This window comes from Malaclemys terrapin, chromosome 1, assembly GCF_027887155.1.
Source record: "Malaclemys terrapin pileata isolate rMalTer1 chromosome 1, rMalTer1.hap1, whole genome shotgun sequence".
Classification (NCBI taxonomy): Eukaryota; Metazoa; Chordata; order Testudines; family Emydidae; genus Malaclemys; species Malaclemys terrapin.
The window spans coordinates 15,805,311-15,823,714 of NC_071505.1; the positions used below are offsets into that span (position 1 = coordinate 15,805,311).

At 46.3% G+C, this 18,404-nt stretch overlaps 1 protein-coding gene across 3 annotated transcripts in view; it reads right to left on the minus strand.

Moving 5' to 3' along the window:
* The window catches only part of FRMD4A (FERM domain containing 4A), a 300,489-nt gene that overhangs the window by 121,050 nt on the left and 161,035 nt on the right, over nt 1-18,404 (minus strand). For all 3 annotated transcript variants that reach the window (XM_054016783.1, XM_054016776.1, XM_054016793.1), the window contains exons 3-4: nt 12,668-12,762; nt 3,707-3,799 (exon numbers count right to left, since the gene is read on the minus strand). In XM_054016783.1, the coding sequence (XP_053872758.1) occupies nt 3,707-3,799; nt 12,668-12,762 (188 nt within the window). The remainder of the gene's footprint in view (nt 1-3,706; nt 3,800-12,667; nt 12,763-18,404) is intronic.

Sequence of the window (18,404 nt, forward strand, 5' to 3'; positions counted from 1 at the left end):
TAGGGACCTTGCCTGCTGGTGTCAAACATTCCCTTTGTCCTGTCTATTTAGACTGCAAGCAATCTGGGGCAGGGTCTGTCTCTTCCTTTGGGTATGGCCAGAGCCTAGCACAAGGGGGCCTCTTGGGTGCACTGCAATATGTACAACGGCAGGTGAAGAGTATCTGCTGAGCTTCCATTCAAATACAATGGGAAAGCACTGCTCCCTGGATTGTGAAACGGACTTACTTTGATTGCCCCATTTTAACCAATATCTCATAGTAGCCCTTTGGCCCCGATCTCTGTGAATGCTGCTTCTATCCCACCTCAGTGGGCATAAGAGAGAGAGACAGGCCCTGAGGGGAGAAGGAACTTCTGGCAATGCAATGGAATGAGGCATTGCACTCTATACCGTCCGCTCTCACCTAAACATCGGTTTCCTGCCTCCCTTTCTCCAGCCTTACAGTCTGGTCCAGAAATGTATTCGGTGGCTATCATCGCTAATCCCCCTCCCCTCACCCAAAAAAGGGAAAACCTCTGAATGTTACATTCAATTCTTTCCCGTGGCAAACACTTTAGATGGACAAACGGAACCCATTACATGGGAGATGAATAAATTGCTCTGGTTAATTTAGTGCGGTTATATTCACATCTCTATATTCACAACACAGCAGGCTGCCGTCAGCACCACCCCCAATCTAATTTCTCAAAGACAAGAGAAAGCCAGCAGAAGTGAACGACACACATAACAATGATGTGTTGTGATCGCTGCGTAAGTGACTCAAGCAAGGTTGAGGACTCAGAGCCCCAGGGAACAATGTCCCATATTTATCCTCTAGCCGGCACTAGGAGCGATGGGGCGTTTCGGCAACAGGAGGAAAGGTCTATCTAGCCCCACGGACATTGCATTCATTAGCAGTTCATTCTCATCCTTCTGCAGTGACAGCCACGCCCTGATGGTTTTGATTTTTTTAATATCAGCCCTTTTCTAATGGTGGACTATTGTTTTAAACACTGGATTTGGCAAAGATTGAAAAACTAAAGCAGCCTAAGGCCTTGTCAGCTCTGGATATTTACCCTGATGCCAGACATTCATGGCCAGCCATCCCTGCAAGCCCTCAGTGTTGACTGGCAAAGCCACTATTAGTACTGGTGGAGCTGACCTGTGTTTGAAACCAGCATAAGCAGCACAAGTATAAACAGTGGTCTGTCCTGTGTACACTAGGGGTCACCCCGGGGCAGCTACACTGAGCCACCAATGGCTGGAGTCAGGGCAAACCTCCAGTGTGGACAGAGTACAAGGTAAAGCTAAATTACAGACAGCAACACATCTAAACCTTGTGCTATGGATTTCATTGAGGCATCTTACCATACACTCAAAGCCATTTTGTTCTACAGTAGCCCTAGTTACCCAGGGGTGCAACCCTCACTTGCTATGTCTAGGGTTTCTGACCTCCCTTCTCATGCTGAGTTAACCCAGCTGGTAACAATCAACCTACATTGCCGGCTTCATCTGAAATGGACATTCCTTTGGGGGACCACAACTCTGCCATAGATACGAGCTATTGGCTTCCATGGGGCTGGAGTGTTACTGATTCCTTCGCAGCACCCCAGGTCCTTCCGCAGGAGCAGCACATGCCACAGGATGAATATTCTGATTTAGCCTAGCTACTTGTGCAGAGAATGATTAATGGCTGCAGCGCAATGAGCGGAGATACCCCTGGGATGGGTATCCTCACCAAAGGGACGTTGCATTGGAGAAAGGAATGAGTTCTACTGACTGTTTCTTCATGTCAATTAATAAAACTGAAATGAATCTCCAAAAGATAAACCATTCACACACTATCTATTCCCTGCTCACATATTCCCTGACTAGGAATTAGTAACCTCCCATGACATCCAAACCATTCTTTCAAGCTGGGGATTGCAAATCAAGGCAAAATTCACTTTCTAATGGTCCACTTATCTGGTCCTCTCTCACCCAGAATACGGTGACCTACTCATCTCCAGGGACCCCACTTCTGAATTCTTCCTCCTGCATCTCCAAGTGAGACCACAGTGCTGCTACATCTTCCTTTCCCTCTGCATAGATCACATCACCCCCTACACTCTTTGAATCCCTCACTGTGTCTTGCCTCTTAATGCCCTCACCTGTCTGATGTTGCGGTCTCTCCTAAACTTAGCTTCACGGCTTCTGACATGCTACTCTTTGTGTGTGGTACAGTTTCTCTGTCCTCATCTGCCAACCTCCGGCTCTCAAATACCTCCCTAAAATCTACCTCTGCAACCAATTCCTCCTGCCTCTTTCTCCTTATCCATCCTCTCCATACACTCCCTATCCTGGATCTTTGTCCTACATCTCGTTTTTTCTGCCATATTTGCATTGTGAGGCTCTTTGGGGCCGGGAAAGGGTTTTACCGGTTTGTAAAACACCATGGGGACTTATGATGCTCCATACATGCATATTAACACACAGCACCATAACATAATATTGCACAGTGATAGCATAGGGCAGTTCGCATCTGACCAACCAGTTCGCCCTCTCAGTGCACCTCCCATTCGAAACCTTACCAAGAAGTACTGTATAAAAACCTAAGATAGAGAGAGACACTGACTTCAGTGGGAGTCGCCTAAGTGGGTCTGAAGACAAAATTGGGCCCTTGGGAACAAATACTACCATGACTAACCCTTGTGCTGCCCCACTGATTTCCACAGGGAGGCACGTCAGAGCACAAAATCCTGAAGTTCTTATTCAGTGTTTGCTGAGGCAAAATTCCCAATTTCTTCAGTGGGATTTTTGCCAAGTAAGAACTTCTGAATTTGGGCCTACAGTAATACTCTTGAAAGTTGTAGTATTGGACCATTATTACCAACTATCGCTATGTATCTTTATTAGATTTTCTACAGGAATTCATTTGTGCATTTACGGTTAGCACGTCTATAGAAACGGCCCAACTGACTGATTTAGTTCTAAACAGAGGTGGCTCTGCATGTAGCTGGGGTTTATGGATCTGGGCCCGTCTCTAGTTCTAAACAGCCAAAGCTGCCACATGTAAAGTAACCTACAAACATAAAAGCCACCAGAACTTCTCTTGAACCACTGGCATTCGTAGTCTTAATCGGACCTAGCACAGTTCTAACATTGAACCTGCAACTTCAGATATCAAAGATACAGAACAAACTCTGCCTTCTCGCCTCTTTCCCTGTAATCAAAGTTTCATGAATGGTAGTGAGTGCATTGAAAAGACAACTTAAGGGTTAAGTTGCCCCACGATTCCCCACATTTGCCAGGTGAATCGGTGCAAGTGCTCCTGGTGAGGACGTGCACCTCCGACTCAAGGAGTGTAGTGTGGACATATAAAACCGATTTAATTACTGCAGTGGCTGTATGGTGGCGTAACTTAGGTTGACTTAATTTTGTAGTGTAGATTGACTTGCCCTTAACATACAAAAGATATAGGGCCTGATTTCCCCTCACACTGGATTTCCCTCTGTGTAACTCCACTGACTACAATGAGGTTACTCCTAATTGACACTGGTGTGAACAAAAGAAGAATGACACCCAGATCAAAAAGCGCCTCAGTAAATTATTACTGTTATTTTTACATGCATCTTTGTGGAGCCTTATGAAAAGCAAAACAAGAACAGAAAGGCCCACTTTGTTGACCTCTAGGAAATGTGTCGTTTTAATTGTGTGTCATGGGGCCTGCTGGCAATCACACACTTACCTGACACAGAAGTACAAAACAACTGGTCCTGACTTTTTGGGGAAGTCATGTTCTAGCACTCTACGGTCCAGCTGAAGCCAGTTTAAATGTCCCCTGACAAGAGACGAAAAGAGGTACTTAGTTACATTAGCAATAAGAGACTGCTTGCTACTCATTGTAATGAGGGCTGAAGTGTTAAAACACAAACACACACACACACACTGTAATGCATGCTATTTGCCTTAGGCTATATTGTACAATATTTGAGAAACCCACATGAAATGTTCAGAGAAAAGAGGTGATATCATCTTGGCAACATTTCAGTCTAAATATTTAACACAAAGTTCAATCTGTCAGGGTGAAAGCTGGTAGCACGGAACAAGAGCACAAATGACCCAAAAGATAAGAACTTCACCTTTTATTGCAGTGCCCCTGGTGTGGCGCCATAATTAAAAGTCTGTCAGGATTTCCATTAAAAATACTTATTGCTAGGAGTTTGTACAATGCCAGTAATATTTCACTCACAGCTAAACCCAGCCGTACAAAGTCTCAGACATTTTATTTGTCACCCCGTTCGCTTGGAATAGCCTCTCAATAATGCCTGCCAAGCTCTTCTTTTTCCTCCTTCAAAGAGCTCCTGAAAAACACAGCTGTTCCATGGAGCATCCTAGCTCCAATTACCACATGCTGCTGGCTTTTGTCCGGATGGTACCTGCCTCTATTGTTTTCTCCTCTAATTTATCCATTTGTGCCTTTATGTAACGAGCTTTCCTGGGCTGGAGTACTGTTCTTTGTCACGTTCTACACATTGTGAAGTGCCGTGAACACGTATAGTGTTATAGAAAAATCATTATTTATATGACAGTGCCACCCAAATGAGAGCAAGGCCTCACCGAGTTAGACACTGCACAAACACATAAGACGAAATGCTGGCCCCAATGACATCAATGAGCCCTGATTTCCACTGTAGGAATTTTGCTATTGATTTCAGTGGGGCTAGGATTTCACTTCTGGTGAGAAAGCGTCCCTGCCCTGAAGAACTTACAGACAAGAAGACAGAGAGATGCAGTGACTTGTCCAAGATCACACACCAAGTCATCAATAGAACTAGGAATAGAGCCCAGGTCTCCTGAATCCCAGGCCACTGCTCAGGCCACTGAACCACAGGGTCTCTCAGTACTATTTATTCTTCACAATACTAGTTGCATTTTACAGCTCGGAGCGGCAGACACAGAGGGCCAGATTTATAAAAGTATTTAGGCACCCAAAGTTACAGATCAGCACCCAGTTGGATTTACAAAGCACCTAAGGAGGTTAGGCACTTAATTCCTAGTGAAGTCCACTGCACTAACCTTCCTTGGTATGAAATATAGAAAATCACTGCTGTAGACTATAACAATGAAAGAGGAGCCATGGAGGTCATTTGGGTCAATGATTTCACCTCTTCAAAGTCCAGAAATGGGTAGTTACAATCCATGAGGAACTAAAGCAATTACAGTTTTTTGGTGCCAATTTCCCTAGACTTCTACCATTGCTCTCTCTGCCTGTCTCAACTAGGGACAGTCTCTGAATTCTGTGAGGTTCACTTTTCTGAACTTTCCCTCTCAAAATATTTTTGTTCCCAAAGCTTTCTCTGCCTGTGATTTCAGCCTGTGTGTTCTTTCAAAGTTTGTTCAATTTTTAAACAATGTTTTCCCCCCCAGCTAATGGAAGCTTGTGCGGGGTGTTAGGAATTGAAACACCTACCCAGTCCCCGACTAGCACAAGTGCCCTATATGCAGTGTAAACACTATGGCCAAGATTTTCAAAAGTGACTAGTAATTTTGTGTGCCCAGCTCAAGAACCCTTAAAACGGCCTGATTTTCAGAGGGTGGGAGTCAGCACCTTCTGAAAAATCAGGCCCCTTTAAGGTGTCTCATGTTAGGCACCCAAAGCCCAAGGCACCCAAAATCATGAGTCACTTCTGAACATCTTGGACTATATTTCTTTTTTTATGCATATTTTCCCCCCATTCTCTGTTCCTTTTATCTACAGTATCCCTTAAGTGGAACATGAACCCAGTGATGCTAAAACTTAGACTGGACTTTAGGTGCCACATTATATGAGGAGGTTGAAATTAGACAAGTGTATCTATTACTACTTAAACAACTATTAAAAAGCAAGCATTCAATAAACTACGGCCCATGTACAAAACACTGTCAAAAGCAAGGAAGAGCGACCCTAAGGCCACCATTCTGTGCGCAGCCTCTCCTGTTGCCTCTGTGTTACTAAGTTGGTCGTAGGGTTGGCATTACACACCAGGAGCCAATCTCCCACTGAAGTCAACGTGTTGATGAAGGACTTGCTGTGTAAGTCCTATGGGTTTATTCAAGGGGAAGATCCAAGTTTGTCTTACATGTGCAACGATCCCCAACCACAATGGAAAATACTGAGAGCAGAGAACAGCCATTCACTTTAGGTGGTTGCTTCTTTTGGAAAGAATCATTCTATCTGCATTTTAGCTTAAGGAACTGGGTTAATCAGTGCAAAAGAATATATATATTTAATACTGCCTGTGTATTGCTGCCGATATTGCATGAGTGGAAAAGAGGTGGCAAGAAGAAGAGGTAAAGTTCCCCCGAAGGCAGGAGAGCCAGCCACAAAGCTAGTGCATCGAGCAATTTTTAACATGCTCATCTCCATTGTACCTGAGTGCAAAGAAAACTCCGTTGCTCCTTTCACAGAGGAAATGATATCCACAGTTACTACTTAAAAAATGTTTAGCAAGGACTGCCTTATAGCAGCTGTCAGAATCTGCTACCTAGGGGCCAGATTCTGCTATTATGCCGTACAGCACTTTACTGCGCAAGCCGTCTCATTGTCATACTCATGGAGAAAGATGCTATTTGACACAATTAAGAGCAGCAGAATTTGGCCTAGATATCTAGTAGTCTTGATGTTAGGTACCCACTAGGCAGCTTGCACAAAGAACCCCTTGATATGCTCCAGCATGGAGACACTTCTCCAATACAATTTAATAAGAGGCACGACAGTTTTTGTCTTTATTATCCACATTGTTTTTTGCACTTCAGAATTTACATCAGTGGAATCACCAGTAATAGTCCTAACTGCACAGGCTCTCCCCTGCCACAGAGGGGCTTGTATATTATTACTTAGTTGGTCCTTTCAGTGAAACTTAGATCATTTTTTGTTGTTGTCTATGGAGGCACTGGAGTTAAATTGTTGATCCAACAACAAATAGAGGTGCAGTGCTGGAGTTAAATTGCTGGGTCAATAACAAATATGTAATTGCATTTAGCAAACAGAAACGGAGCACATTTATTTTATGGACTGAGTATAGATTTTGGCATGTGGGCTGGGCACTTGCAATTGCATGGAGTAGTTTCCATTTTCTCCCATCAGGGTTTTCCAGGGAAAGCAGCATGTCAATGAACACTTTGCCTCAAGGTGGATTCAGTTATAAAGAGGTACTGGCTAGTGTCCAGTTTTATAGCAAGTGGATCTACATTTATTAGTGTGCATAAAGCACTTTGAGATCTGTGGATTAATAGCCTGACCTACCTCTCTTCCAAGTCAAACTTCCATTCATTCCAGCGGGGCAGGATTAAGTCCTGACTGCACTATAGAAACCCTACAGATTATTATTATTACAATTGCCATCAACTACTACAGCAGAACCCTATTAAAATTAAGCCCCCGATTTCCCAGAGTTAGGGCTATGGCCTTGTCTTTGATGGAAAACTCACGGGGGGGGGGGTGTCCAGGAAACTGCTCGGGATTCATGGTGCAGATTCAGCACAACAGTAGAGTCCGTAACATAGAAACTGCCATCATGGCTCAGACTAGTAGCCCATGGTTCATTGGCTGGGCCACTGAACTAGGTATCAAGAGACCTAGGGCCTCTTCCAGGCTTGGCTGCTGATTCACTGTGTGACCTTCATCAAGTCACTTTATCTCTCTGTGCCTGTGTTTCCCCTCCCATCTTTGATCTGTCTTGGCTAATAAGACTTCAAGCTCTTTGAGGCAGGGACAGTTTGTACTATGTGTTTGTACAGTGCCTGGCACAGCCTCTAGCACTACTGAAATACAAATAATAATCCTAGCCCTGACAGTGGTCGATACCAGATACTTCAGAGGAAATTTCTTCTTCACCCAGGCCAGTTGTTCTCAACCTATTTAACATTGTGGGCCGTATATGTAGCCCACAATGTGTTATGTGGGCTGCAGGTTGAGAACCACATTGCCTCCTGCTAACCCCCCCCACAAACCCCTTGCCCAGTGCCCCCCCCCAACCTGTAGACCCCTCCACAGCGCGGGGCCAGGAAACTGGGACCCAGATCCCGCCGAGCACGGGGCTGGGCAGCCGGGACCCCAGACCCTGCCAGACAGGACCTCAGATCCTGTCAAATGCGGGACTGGGCAGTTGGGATCCGACCCTGGACCTTGCTGTGCATGGGGTCGGGCAGCCACGACCCGATTTTTTTTAGCACAGAGCTGGGCTAATTGACCACAGGTTGAGAACCACGGATCCAGGCAACTAGTGGTTAGTTTATGTCCTGATACTTGTGGGTTCTGTTACACATTTTTATCCTGTGTAATGTGTCTGAGGAGGCTCTCCTTGCTCAGCTGTACCCACTCTGGTAAGAGGTTAGGGGCCTGCTTCAAAACCCAATGACTTCAGTGGGCTTGGGATCAGGGCCTGCAATAGGAAATGGGGAACAGCATGTGGTGGGGAATAACCTGGGGTTTTGCAGGGGCTGAACAACCCCTGATGCTGCTGCGGAACAGGCACCTGCACCCAGCTCTAAAGCTCGAATGTTCCTTGAGAGAAGCTGAATTTTGGTCATTGCAAAGATGATTTTACTTTAATGAATTTTGGAAATGTTGATATCAAAGGAAGGAGGGTTAGTGGAGAATCACAATCTCAAGAGTTAAAAAAAAAAAAGCCATTTCCCCCCACGTCCAGTGCCTTCAGCACAAGACCATCCTTCCTAGCCAATCAATCAAATCTGTAACTCCACTGGCTTTCTATCAGGGTTGGTTTTGGCCCCAGGTGTCTGACCTGCCATAAAGATGCCATCGTTCTGACCTTGCTGATCTTCGGTTAATGCTGTAAAGCATTTCTATGATCATTAAAATATGAAGCGTATGTCTTTCCACCATAATAGTCTGGCAATCTAATTTCAGTCATGCTGAATGCGGTAATGACCCTATATTATCAGAAGAAACTATTAAGTCACCAACGCAAAGATTGTTCCTATTGATTTTCTTCTCAGGTTGTCATGATATTCCCAGGCCAAATCCTTTCTAAATAACTTACTCTCGTAGAGCTTTATACTCTTAAATTAAAGAATTGCTGTAATACTACATTGCTTTTTTCCCTTTCTAAAACTGCAGCTAAGCCAACCTCAGAGGATATTTATGACCCAGAACCTATTCTGCCTCAGCCAGCGTCAGCATAAACTCCATGCAAGGAAGTGAACTCCTGGAGTCAGAGAAATTATGTGTCAGGGAGGAAAACTACGGACAACCCCTGGAATCGGTGTCGCAGAAATGTTCAGAATTAAATGATTCCTGTTTGTATTACAGTAGCTGCCGAGGAGCCCCGACCAATACCAGGGCCCCACTGTGCTAGGTGTTGCACAAACGTGTAGTGAGAGACAATCTAAACAGACAGAGGGTGGGGGAAGGGAACTTAGAAAAATGATCCCCATTTTGCAGCTGGAGGAACTGAAGCATAGGGAGATTAAGTGATTTGCCCACAGTCACACACAGGAAGCCTGTGGCAGAGCAAGGAATGAAACCCAAATCTCCCAAGTCCCAGCCCAGTGCCTTAATGACACAATTACCTTTTTGGGTGTGTTTGGCCAAAGAAAATCATGATTGTATTTCACTGGCTGTGTGACCGATCGGCAAAAGTCTGCTAATATTGAGGGGGAAAACAATGTATACACTAGTTAAAAAGAAAGTGCTTATTTCCCCAGTAGGCAAGAAGCCTTGTTGAAATGGTTAGCACTCACGGAGAGGCAGTGGCGGTCTACAGACCTGGCTTTGGCTAAGGTAGGATTTAAGGGTCTGTCACTAGATTGTGTTAGCTCGCTTGATCTCGGGTAGCCCGCAGGCCCTAACTCAGTCAGTGTAGCACCTGTTACAGTACATCTTGCTTTATCTCGGTCGTTCTCAAACTTCTGTACTGGTGACCCCTTTCACATAGCAAACCTCTGAGTGCGACCCCCCCCTTATAAATTAAAAACACTTTTTAATATATTTAACACCATTATAAATGTTGGAGGCAAAGCGGGGTTTGGGGTGGAGGCTGACAGCATGCGACCCCCCCCATGTAATAACCTCGTGACCCCCTGAGGGGTCCCGACCCCCAGTTTGAGAACCTGACTTTATCCTGACTAGCTTTATAGAAGGTGTTAGTACCATCGAGCTAGCAACCAGGATCTAGCATCCCACCTTGAAAACCTAGTCTAGACAAAGCACATCAGTGATCATCCAGACAGCATTGTTTCCATCTCAGATGCTCCCCAAAACTCTGAGCACTTTACTTGACAACCTTTGTCAGTCTCTTGCACTTTCCCCTTCTGTAACCTAGATCTTTGCTCCCACTGGACTTTTTTTAAACCTAGTTTTCCCAGGTGAGTCTGACATGTCTGCCTGTATATCTAGTTGATACACCACCTCCTCTTTAATATCTGCCCATGCTCCCAGGGAAATCCCACCCCCACCTCATAGTGGGTGTAGACAATGACCCCGCTTTCCCCAGTCGGTGCCTATGAGACTGGTTAAACATGATCAATCCTATCCGTCTTGCCGTGTGTTTTCCCTTTTTAAATAGTGCTACTACCTTTATCCTGAGAATACTGGCAGCAGCTGGTCCTCTCTGACTCTATTTCCCCCTGGGGCAATGCACACGGAATAGCTCACCAGCTCCGGTAAAGGGATTGAGTCCCCCTCAAAACAACACTGAGTGAATTAGTAAGGGAACACTGTCTCCTTCTTCTCTTCTTTTAAGCACAAACTCTGTCAACTTGCTGAAGGCTGAGAAGATCTCCACCAGCAGGGCAGGATTCTGGGCCCACAAACAGGTGATCCTTATTCAGGCGCCAGTCCAGCATGTGTATAACTTGGAGCATGATTATCCCATTGCTACTCACATGCTTGAAGTTACACATGTGAATTAGGGCGTTGCTGGATCACGGCTCCTTTGCAGACTACAGACCTGTACTCCACGGAGGCTCCATAAGCCACTTGGGCATGGGGACAGGACAACAATGGTAGATCTATAGTGTACTATACAGCCCCTTAATATAGCCCCCTGCTGCATGTACATTATTATCCTTCCACAGGACCCCTACTTCATTTCATGCATCACCTATTCTGCTTGCCGTTCATCCAGGAAAGTTGCATTTACTAGTGATAGCCGCATCCCCAAGCCCAAATGTTCCAAAACATTTGGGCTTGGGGATGCGGCTATCACTAGTGAGACTGGCTTAAAAATCACGACATTTTAAAAATAATACATATGGGGGTCCTTTTTATTATTTATTATTTGTATGGTGGTAAAACTTAAGGGGCCCAATCATAGACCAGAGCCCCGCAGTGCTAGGTGCTGTGCAAACATAGAACAAAAAGATAGACCCTGCCCTGAGGGCCTTACAATCTAAGTATAAGACAAGAACCAACAGGTGGCTACCAAACAGAGAGGGAGCACACTAAGGGTATGTCTACACTACCCGCCGGATTGGCGGGCAGCGATCGATCCAGTGGGGATCAATTTATCGCGCCTCGCCTAGACACGATAAATCGACCCCCGAGCTCTCTCCGGTTGACTCCTGTACTCCAGTGCCACGAGAGGCACAAGCAGAGTCGATGGGGGAACGGCAGCAATCGACTCACCGCAGTGAAGACACCACGGTAAGTCGATCTAAGTACATCGACTTCAGCTACATTATTCACGTAGCTGAAGTTGCGTAACTTAGATTGATTCCCGCCCCCCCCCCCCCCGCCAGTGTAGACCAAGGCTAAGACAGGACTAGTCAGCATGCTAAAGAGTGACCCCAGCACACTAGCTGTCTACCCACTGTTGAATATTTATTTGCCTTCTTGCTTTTGAGCTGCTAGAGCTCATGTTTTCAAGCTTTTCTCTAAAACCGTAAGGGCCAGAAATGTCCTTTTTTAAAATGAAAGCTGAGATTCTGATATCATCACATTACTCCAGGAGCTTGGGCTTCACAAAAAGTACCAAGAGAGGACAACCCTGTGATCCTCAACTTTGTTTTCTGATTCTCTGGCACATTCACAAGGCTGTTGTATTTGGGTTTCATCATAGCTTGGGGAGTTCAAATCCCCAGAGACCTGTTTTCACTGTAATTCTTTATTTTAAACACTCATGAAAACATCTCTATTTAACACTAAAGTTTGCAACCCCTTCATTTCCCCCTCCACCCACTCCCCTTTTCTTCTTTAAGAAACATTGATGTGGGCCCTAAAATGACTGGGACACTGTGATTTCAAAGGATTTTTTCTCTGTCCCTCAAATCATTTATCATTACTGTTGAACCTGCCTGACTGCATAATCCTGTTAACGCGTTAATTATACAGTTCCGTTGTACTGATAACGATGGTGAAGAAGCAACTGGATTTTAAATCCAAGACTGCTTAAACTGACCTTTTGCCAATGCCGAATGACAAGAGCTCATTTAACATTTGACTAGGACGGGATCATTAATGTCTCCATGAGTCACAGAGAATGATTGATTCACAATAAATGACATTCTCCCCCCTGCCCGGTGCAGTATGAGGCTTATGCACCTCTTAAGTCCCATGTAAGTCCCTAGTCCTGTAGGCCTTGTGCTAAGGGCTTAAGTGGTAAATAGACCTTCGTGCTGCCCCTTGTGTATGGTGTGGGGAGACAACATTTAACTTTCTCATGATCTAAGAGTTGCTTCCCGGTTTTTCCATCGTGGCACTTACGTTTCATCTGTGAAGGCAATTCCAAAGTATTCTTTCTCCTTCAGGTTGAAATGAGATGCCACCAGGTCGAGCAGCTCCTTGGCCAAAAGCTTTGGCTGGAAGGAAGGAAAGAAAGTGATCCGTGAGGTTCGGTTTAATATACTCCCTTGATGCTCCCTAGCACAAGCAGTGAAATCTCTTACGCCCTCACACAGGGACTCGCTAAGGGACAGTCCTGTCGAGGGGGGCTGGAATAGAATGCAAGTGTCACCCATTGGTGAGTGTGTGTCACGGGTCTCCCTGTGTGTCTGAATAGGAGTCTGTTCTGGGGATAGCTAGGGAGCACTGGCTCTTTAGCTGTAGCGGTTCATGCTTTTAGCTCTGGAAGCTCCAGTGTGTCAACCAAGGTGGCGGCCATGACACAAGAGCCTCATATCTGGAGCCAGTAATGAAAATCCTTCTTCAAAGGGCCTGGTTCTATGAGGTAATTCACTTCCCAAAAGATTCTGAGCACCCTCAACTTCTGCTGACCTCATGAAGTGACTGAGAGTCAGTGGGAGTTGAGTGTGGTCAGCACTCACCGGACCACACCTCTGTAGCACTGGAAGTCAAAATCAAGTAGTCATTTAAAGAAAAACAAATTAATTATTAGTTGTGTTGCAGTAGCAACTAGAGGCCCCAAGCAGGGATCAGAGCCCCATTGTACTAAGCAATGTACACACGCACAACAAAAAGATCTCCCAAAGAGATGACAAGTGAAGTCTATGAGAAGGGGACACAATGAACAAATGCAGTGCTGCAATGGCAGGTCTGAAGACTAACGTTCTCTGTTTACATAAAAGTGGGTCCCTTTTGCAAACCCTTCAGTGACTCTGGTTGAGTGTCAGTAGCAAAACCCGAAATCAGGTGACTCACGTCCAGTTTTCAGTGGGCACTGCTCTGCTACCAACCTCTGCTCATGATAGCTGGGGCTAGCAGAGCTTAGGAACTCTTAGTGGACATTTACAGAATCAGTAAGGGTGGATAGGATCTCTTGCTGGGGTCTCTGACTATATCCCGCTGCATTGTAGGGATGATGTATCTATCACTGCTGCCAAACTACCCTGTTCTATAGGTGTGAAGTCAAACCAGAAAATCAATTCCTATGGGATGGTTCCACCCCAGTATTCAAGCAAAGTCTTCTAATTGCAGCAGCTCTTTTACACAAGATTTTCTCCTTGCGGACTAATGAAAATAGTTGGTCCCTGTCCTCTTTACACCTTCCCTTCTTTTATTTGTAGACAGATAACATGTCTTCAATCGGTTGTCCTTACTTCAGACTCACCATGCCCAGCTTTCTTATCCTGCTCTGATAATCATAGTTTCCAGAGCTTTTTTATTGAGTAACCTTTAAAAGCACATTTCTGACACTATCACATTATCTAGGCTTATGACATTAATAAAAAAAATGTAGCATCAGGAGATCAGATGTGAGGGATCAAATAAGAAGTACATCAGCTGTGGGGACACAGTTGCCTGTTAGGTCCTCTCATCATTTATGGGTGAGATTGTGTCATCAGGTTTAGGATCTGGGGAGAAAAGAGCGGAAACAAAGGCATGCTTGCAAACTATCCTTCACAGGACCATCCAACCCAAATTTACCACTGAGGTTCACCACAGGAGATGTACATAGCACTCCCAAAGCAATGTGAGGAGACCCTTTTGCATTGTATGCCTTATTCGCCTTGGCTATGTCTAACATTAGTCCATTCCTCCTAAAATTTCCTACCAGTGGTGGCAGGAGCTCTAGTGTAGACAAGGCACTGGAAGCCACTAGTGTTTACCACCATGTCACTGTGGTCTTACCTAGACTAGAGCTCCTACTGTTGATAGCACTGGTGGAGCTATGCCAATGTTAGGAATGGTGGGAAATTTGGGTGAAAAAGACTATGGTAGACAAGGCCTGCGGGACCAAAGTTGTGTTAGTGACAGCAGCATTAAAACATGGTTATGGTCAGTGGCTACTAGCAGTTTCCCTGACCACTGCTGATACGGATTGTGGCCCTGTCTACACTGCAAATCCTACTGTTTTGGAAGACCCAGTTACAGTACAGCAACTGGCAGGCTTGGTTAACACACTTCACGTCAGCTAAATGTTCGAGTCAACAGAGTTACACCAGGGATGAATCTAGCCTGGAGAGATGGAGTGATTTGATCATGGTTGTATAGGAAATATGTGGCAGAGCTGGGAGAACCTTGGTGTCCCAATGCCAAGCCCTATGCCTTACCCACAAGAACCTCTCCCATACCCTCCTGCAGCCCACACTAAACAGAGTCCAGTTATTGCTGCATTCATAGAGCTGTTATCTTATCCTCTGAAACACTTACCTCTGCCAAGAAGCCCATAGCTCACTGGCATTGGTGAGGCAAGTGACAGCCTAAGACATCTGCTGGTGTGTTTATTTAATTGTTACCTCATCCTACAACAGTTCATCTGTTTTGTCCACCCGTTACATCCTGGCACTTAGAGTAGGGATTACTTGTTTGTACAGTGACGAGCACAGTGGGGCCCTGGTCTTTGCCTGTGGTTTTTAGGCCACACCAAAACAGAAATAATGAAATAGCAACAGCCATGTTTAGACATGGTTGTAGCTAAAACAGTTTGTTCCCTACATATGGACAGGGCCTGAGTTACCGGACAGGATGGATGGTCTAGTTGATAAGGAAGTGGAATGGGTCTCCAGGGACCTGACTTCGGTTCCTGACTCAGAACTTCTTATGCCTGATCTTGGCCAAGTCGCTTCATCTCTCTGCTCCCCCTCTGTAAAAGGTGAGTGACATTTTCCTACTTCAGAGGGGTGTAGTGAGGATAAAATCCATTAATTATTGTCTGATGCTCGGACACTATGGTACTGGGGGTTATACGAGCACCTAGATAGATACGCAGACAGACAGCTCCATACCTCATCACACCCACCTGAGATCAGGAAGATCAGAGGCAGGACAGAGTAGTAAAAGTGGTCATTTCATTGAAGTTTGAATGCTGACAGCCCCTCTCCCCATGCCTGCCTCAACTAAATGGAACCTCCCTTCGGTCCTTTTCCATCCCCCTCCCTGCACAGGGGCACACGCAGCAGTCCTCAGAGTCATATGCAGCCAGCCGGCGGAGGAGGAGAAAGACTTTTCTGTTTTCCTATGATTCAATGACGACTTGACAAAGCACGTGCGTGGTGACAGCACTGTCTGTGCAGCCACGGCCATTGATGGAGGCCAGGTGAAGCAGGCTCCCCACAATGGCATAGATTGCGGCCCTGAGCTCGGCCCCTGGCACTGCCTGGCAGTTGCCGCTCTGCTACCACGGAGATATTTGATAAAGGAACAATTATGCTGCTGAGCAGAGAAGCTATACGTCAGCCTCAGCGGCCATGCTACCTGCCAGGGTGGAATCTAGCTTGAGATGTGGTGACATGACACCTCCCTACACCCTAAGTGGGGAGCAGGGGAGAGGTCAGCTTTGGTGTTTCACTGGGCAGAGAAAATAAAAGGAGTGCAAAATAAATGACCTAATATAGGCACACCTGGTCTTGATCCTGCGGGGCACCAAGCACCTCGTGTTTTGCGTGGCGGCAGGCCACAGTCGCTAGCGCGACTACCATTCACCCGTCATCCTCGGGGAGCTCCGCTAATCTGAGTAAATGTGAAGTGTTTGCTCATTATTTCCGCAGAGTGGAAGCATGATGTCGTCCAGTGAGGCGTGCCTCCCTCGCTTGCTCCCAGGTTGCACGCTCTGCATTCTTCTGACACAACACCCTTGACAAAACGAACAGGTCTTCCTGGCCCCTTGCTGCAGTGGGGCAGGAGGGGCAAGGCAGGGAAGTAGAGGGGTGGAGAGAGGGAAGTAGAGGGGACATTCTGCTTCCAGCACTCCTGCTCTTGGGTGGGCCTCATTAAAAATCTGCTGTATCAGATAAGATGGGATAACCCTTGTCTTGGCAGATAAGGGAAAAGAACAATAGATGCAGAGATGGCCGTGGCTCCGAGCCAGGTTAGTTACTGGCTCAGCATCCCCGCAGAGGCTTAAGACTGAAGTTAAGCCCTGCTAGTCCTCTCCAAGATTACTTTCCTCAGTCATCCTAAGCCTTGGCACAGCTGCGCAAGGTTATTGGCCTTTTTAGTGCTATGGAATGAGCCCCTTCCTTCCCTGCACAGAGAGCCCTGGAAGGGATGAGTATCAGTGACGCAGATTCTTGGTGGTGGGAACTCACTGATACTAAGGGGACGGCCCACCTGGCTGGGACCCAGGGCAGGAAAATTCTGGCAGAGACAAGTGACATCGCCGCCTGGATCCCCATCTCAAGACAAGACCTGAGCGCTGAAAGTTAACAGTTAAGCCGATTGCAGTTCAGGATGAGAACAGATGAGCCATGACCTCCTTTCGTGTGAGCTACATAGACAAAGAGCTCATTAGCCATGTCCGTGGCACATTTTAATTCATTATTAATTTCTGGACTTAACCTTCCAGAGCATGCTTGTTTTGCATTAATAAAACCTCTGCCGTAGACACACTGAAGAAAAGCAGGCTAGCCCAATGGAGCAGAGGGGTCTGTGGTGCGAGTGGGTATTATTGGGACATTAGGACTTCTCTGCATTAAAATATATCATCCAGACGAGGTCTGCAGGCTGGATCCTGATATCAGTCCCATAGGTGTAAATGGGGAATACTGGAGTTACTCCTGATTTACAACCATGTAAACGTGATCAAAATGTGTCCTCAAGTCTGCAAAATTGCAGGGTCAGACCGAAGTGCATTAGTGCCCTACGAGGCCAGTATCTGGCACCCCTCTGCCTCAGCCGGTCTTTGTTTCCTTCCCATCCAGTCTACTCTGCAACCCACACGCTGCCCTGTCCTCAGTTGTCTCCATTTCTGTTCAGTTGAGAGCAGCAGCTCCCAGAATCCTTTGTGCTGGCTGCAGCAACATTTCTAAGGGCAGGAAAGGATTATGGGAAATATCCAAACACAGCAGCAGCAGGCAGCTGGGCCAAAACTGGGACAGGGCAGGTGATCAGAAACTCGGCAGCTGGAGCAGCGAGGGCTGAAGGCCGGTGTGTTGGCGAGGGATGTGGTACCAGTGCTATTCTTCCAGTATTTCCTTCCACAGGGCGCCCTAGTTAGCTGCTTATTTAGCCTACGTCAAAAAGGCCGCCTCTACAAAACCACAAACTAAGAAACAATAATGCAATGGAACGTCTTTGTTTTCTAGCACAGAAATCACCGCGGCCCAGATCCTGGTCCTACTGCACAGCACGCGCTGCAGGAAAAGAGAGGGGAGAAGGAATCCTTTCTCCAAGCTGCAGCCTTAGGGATGGTACTCCCAGATTGTTGGAGCCCACAATGGCAACTGGGCTCCAACTATCTGGGAGGAAAGGTTGGGGGACCCACGTGCTGGTGCTGTGGAGCCCCTTCCTCGGCTGGCACGTGCCCTGTCCCCACCACCCCTGCTGCATGGCAGCGTGTGGAGGACAGCCCTTCAAGAGCTGGATTCCCGCCTGGCCTCCTCAATTCCTGCGTGGTCACATTGCATAGCAGAACTGCCAGGGTTGTCATATGCAATGCCTGTGAGAGTCAGGGCAGCGTCACCTCTGAATGATACAAGAAGCAAAGCTTTGGTGCATAGATACAGTGGTGATGGGCTCATTAGGAATGGATTGACATGACTGTCTGAGTGGGCCATTCACGTGACTTTTGATGGGCTAATAGCCTGGATATTGAAACCAGATC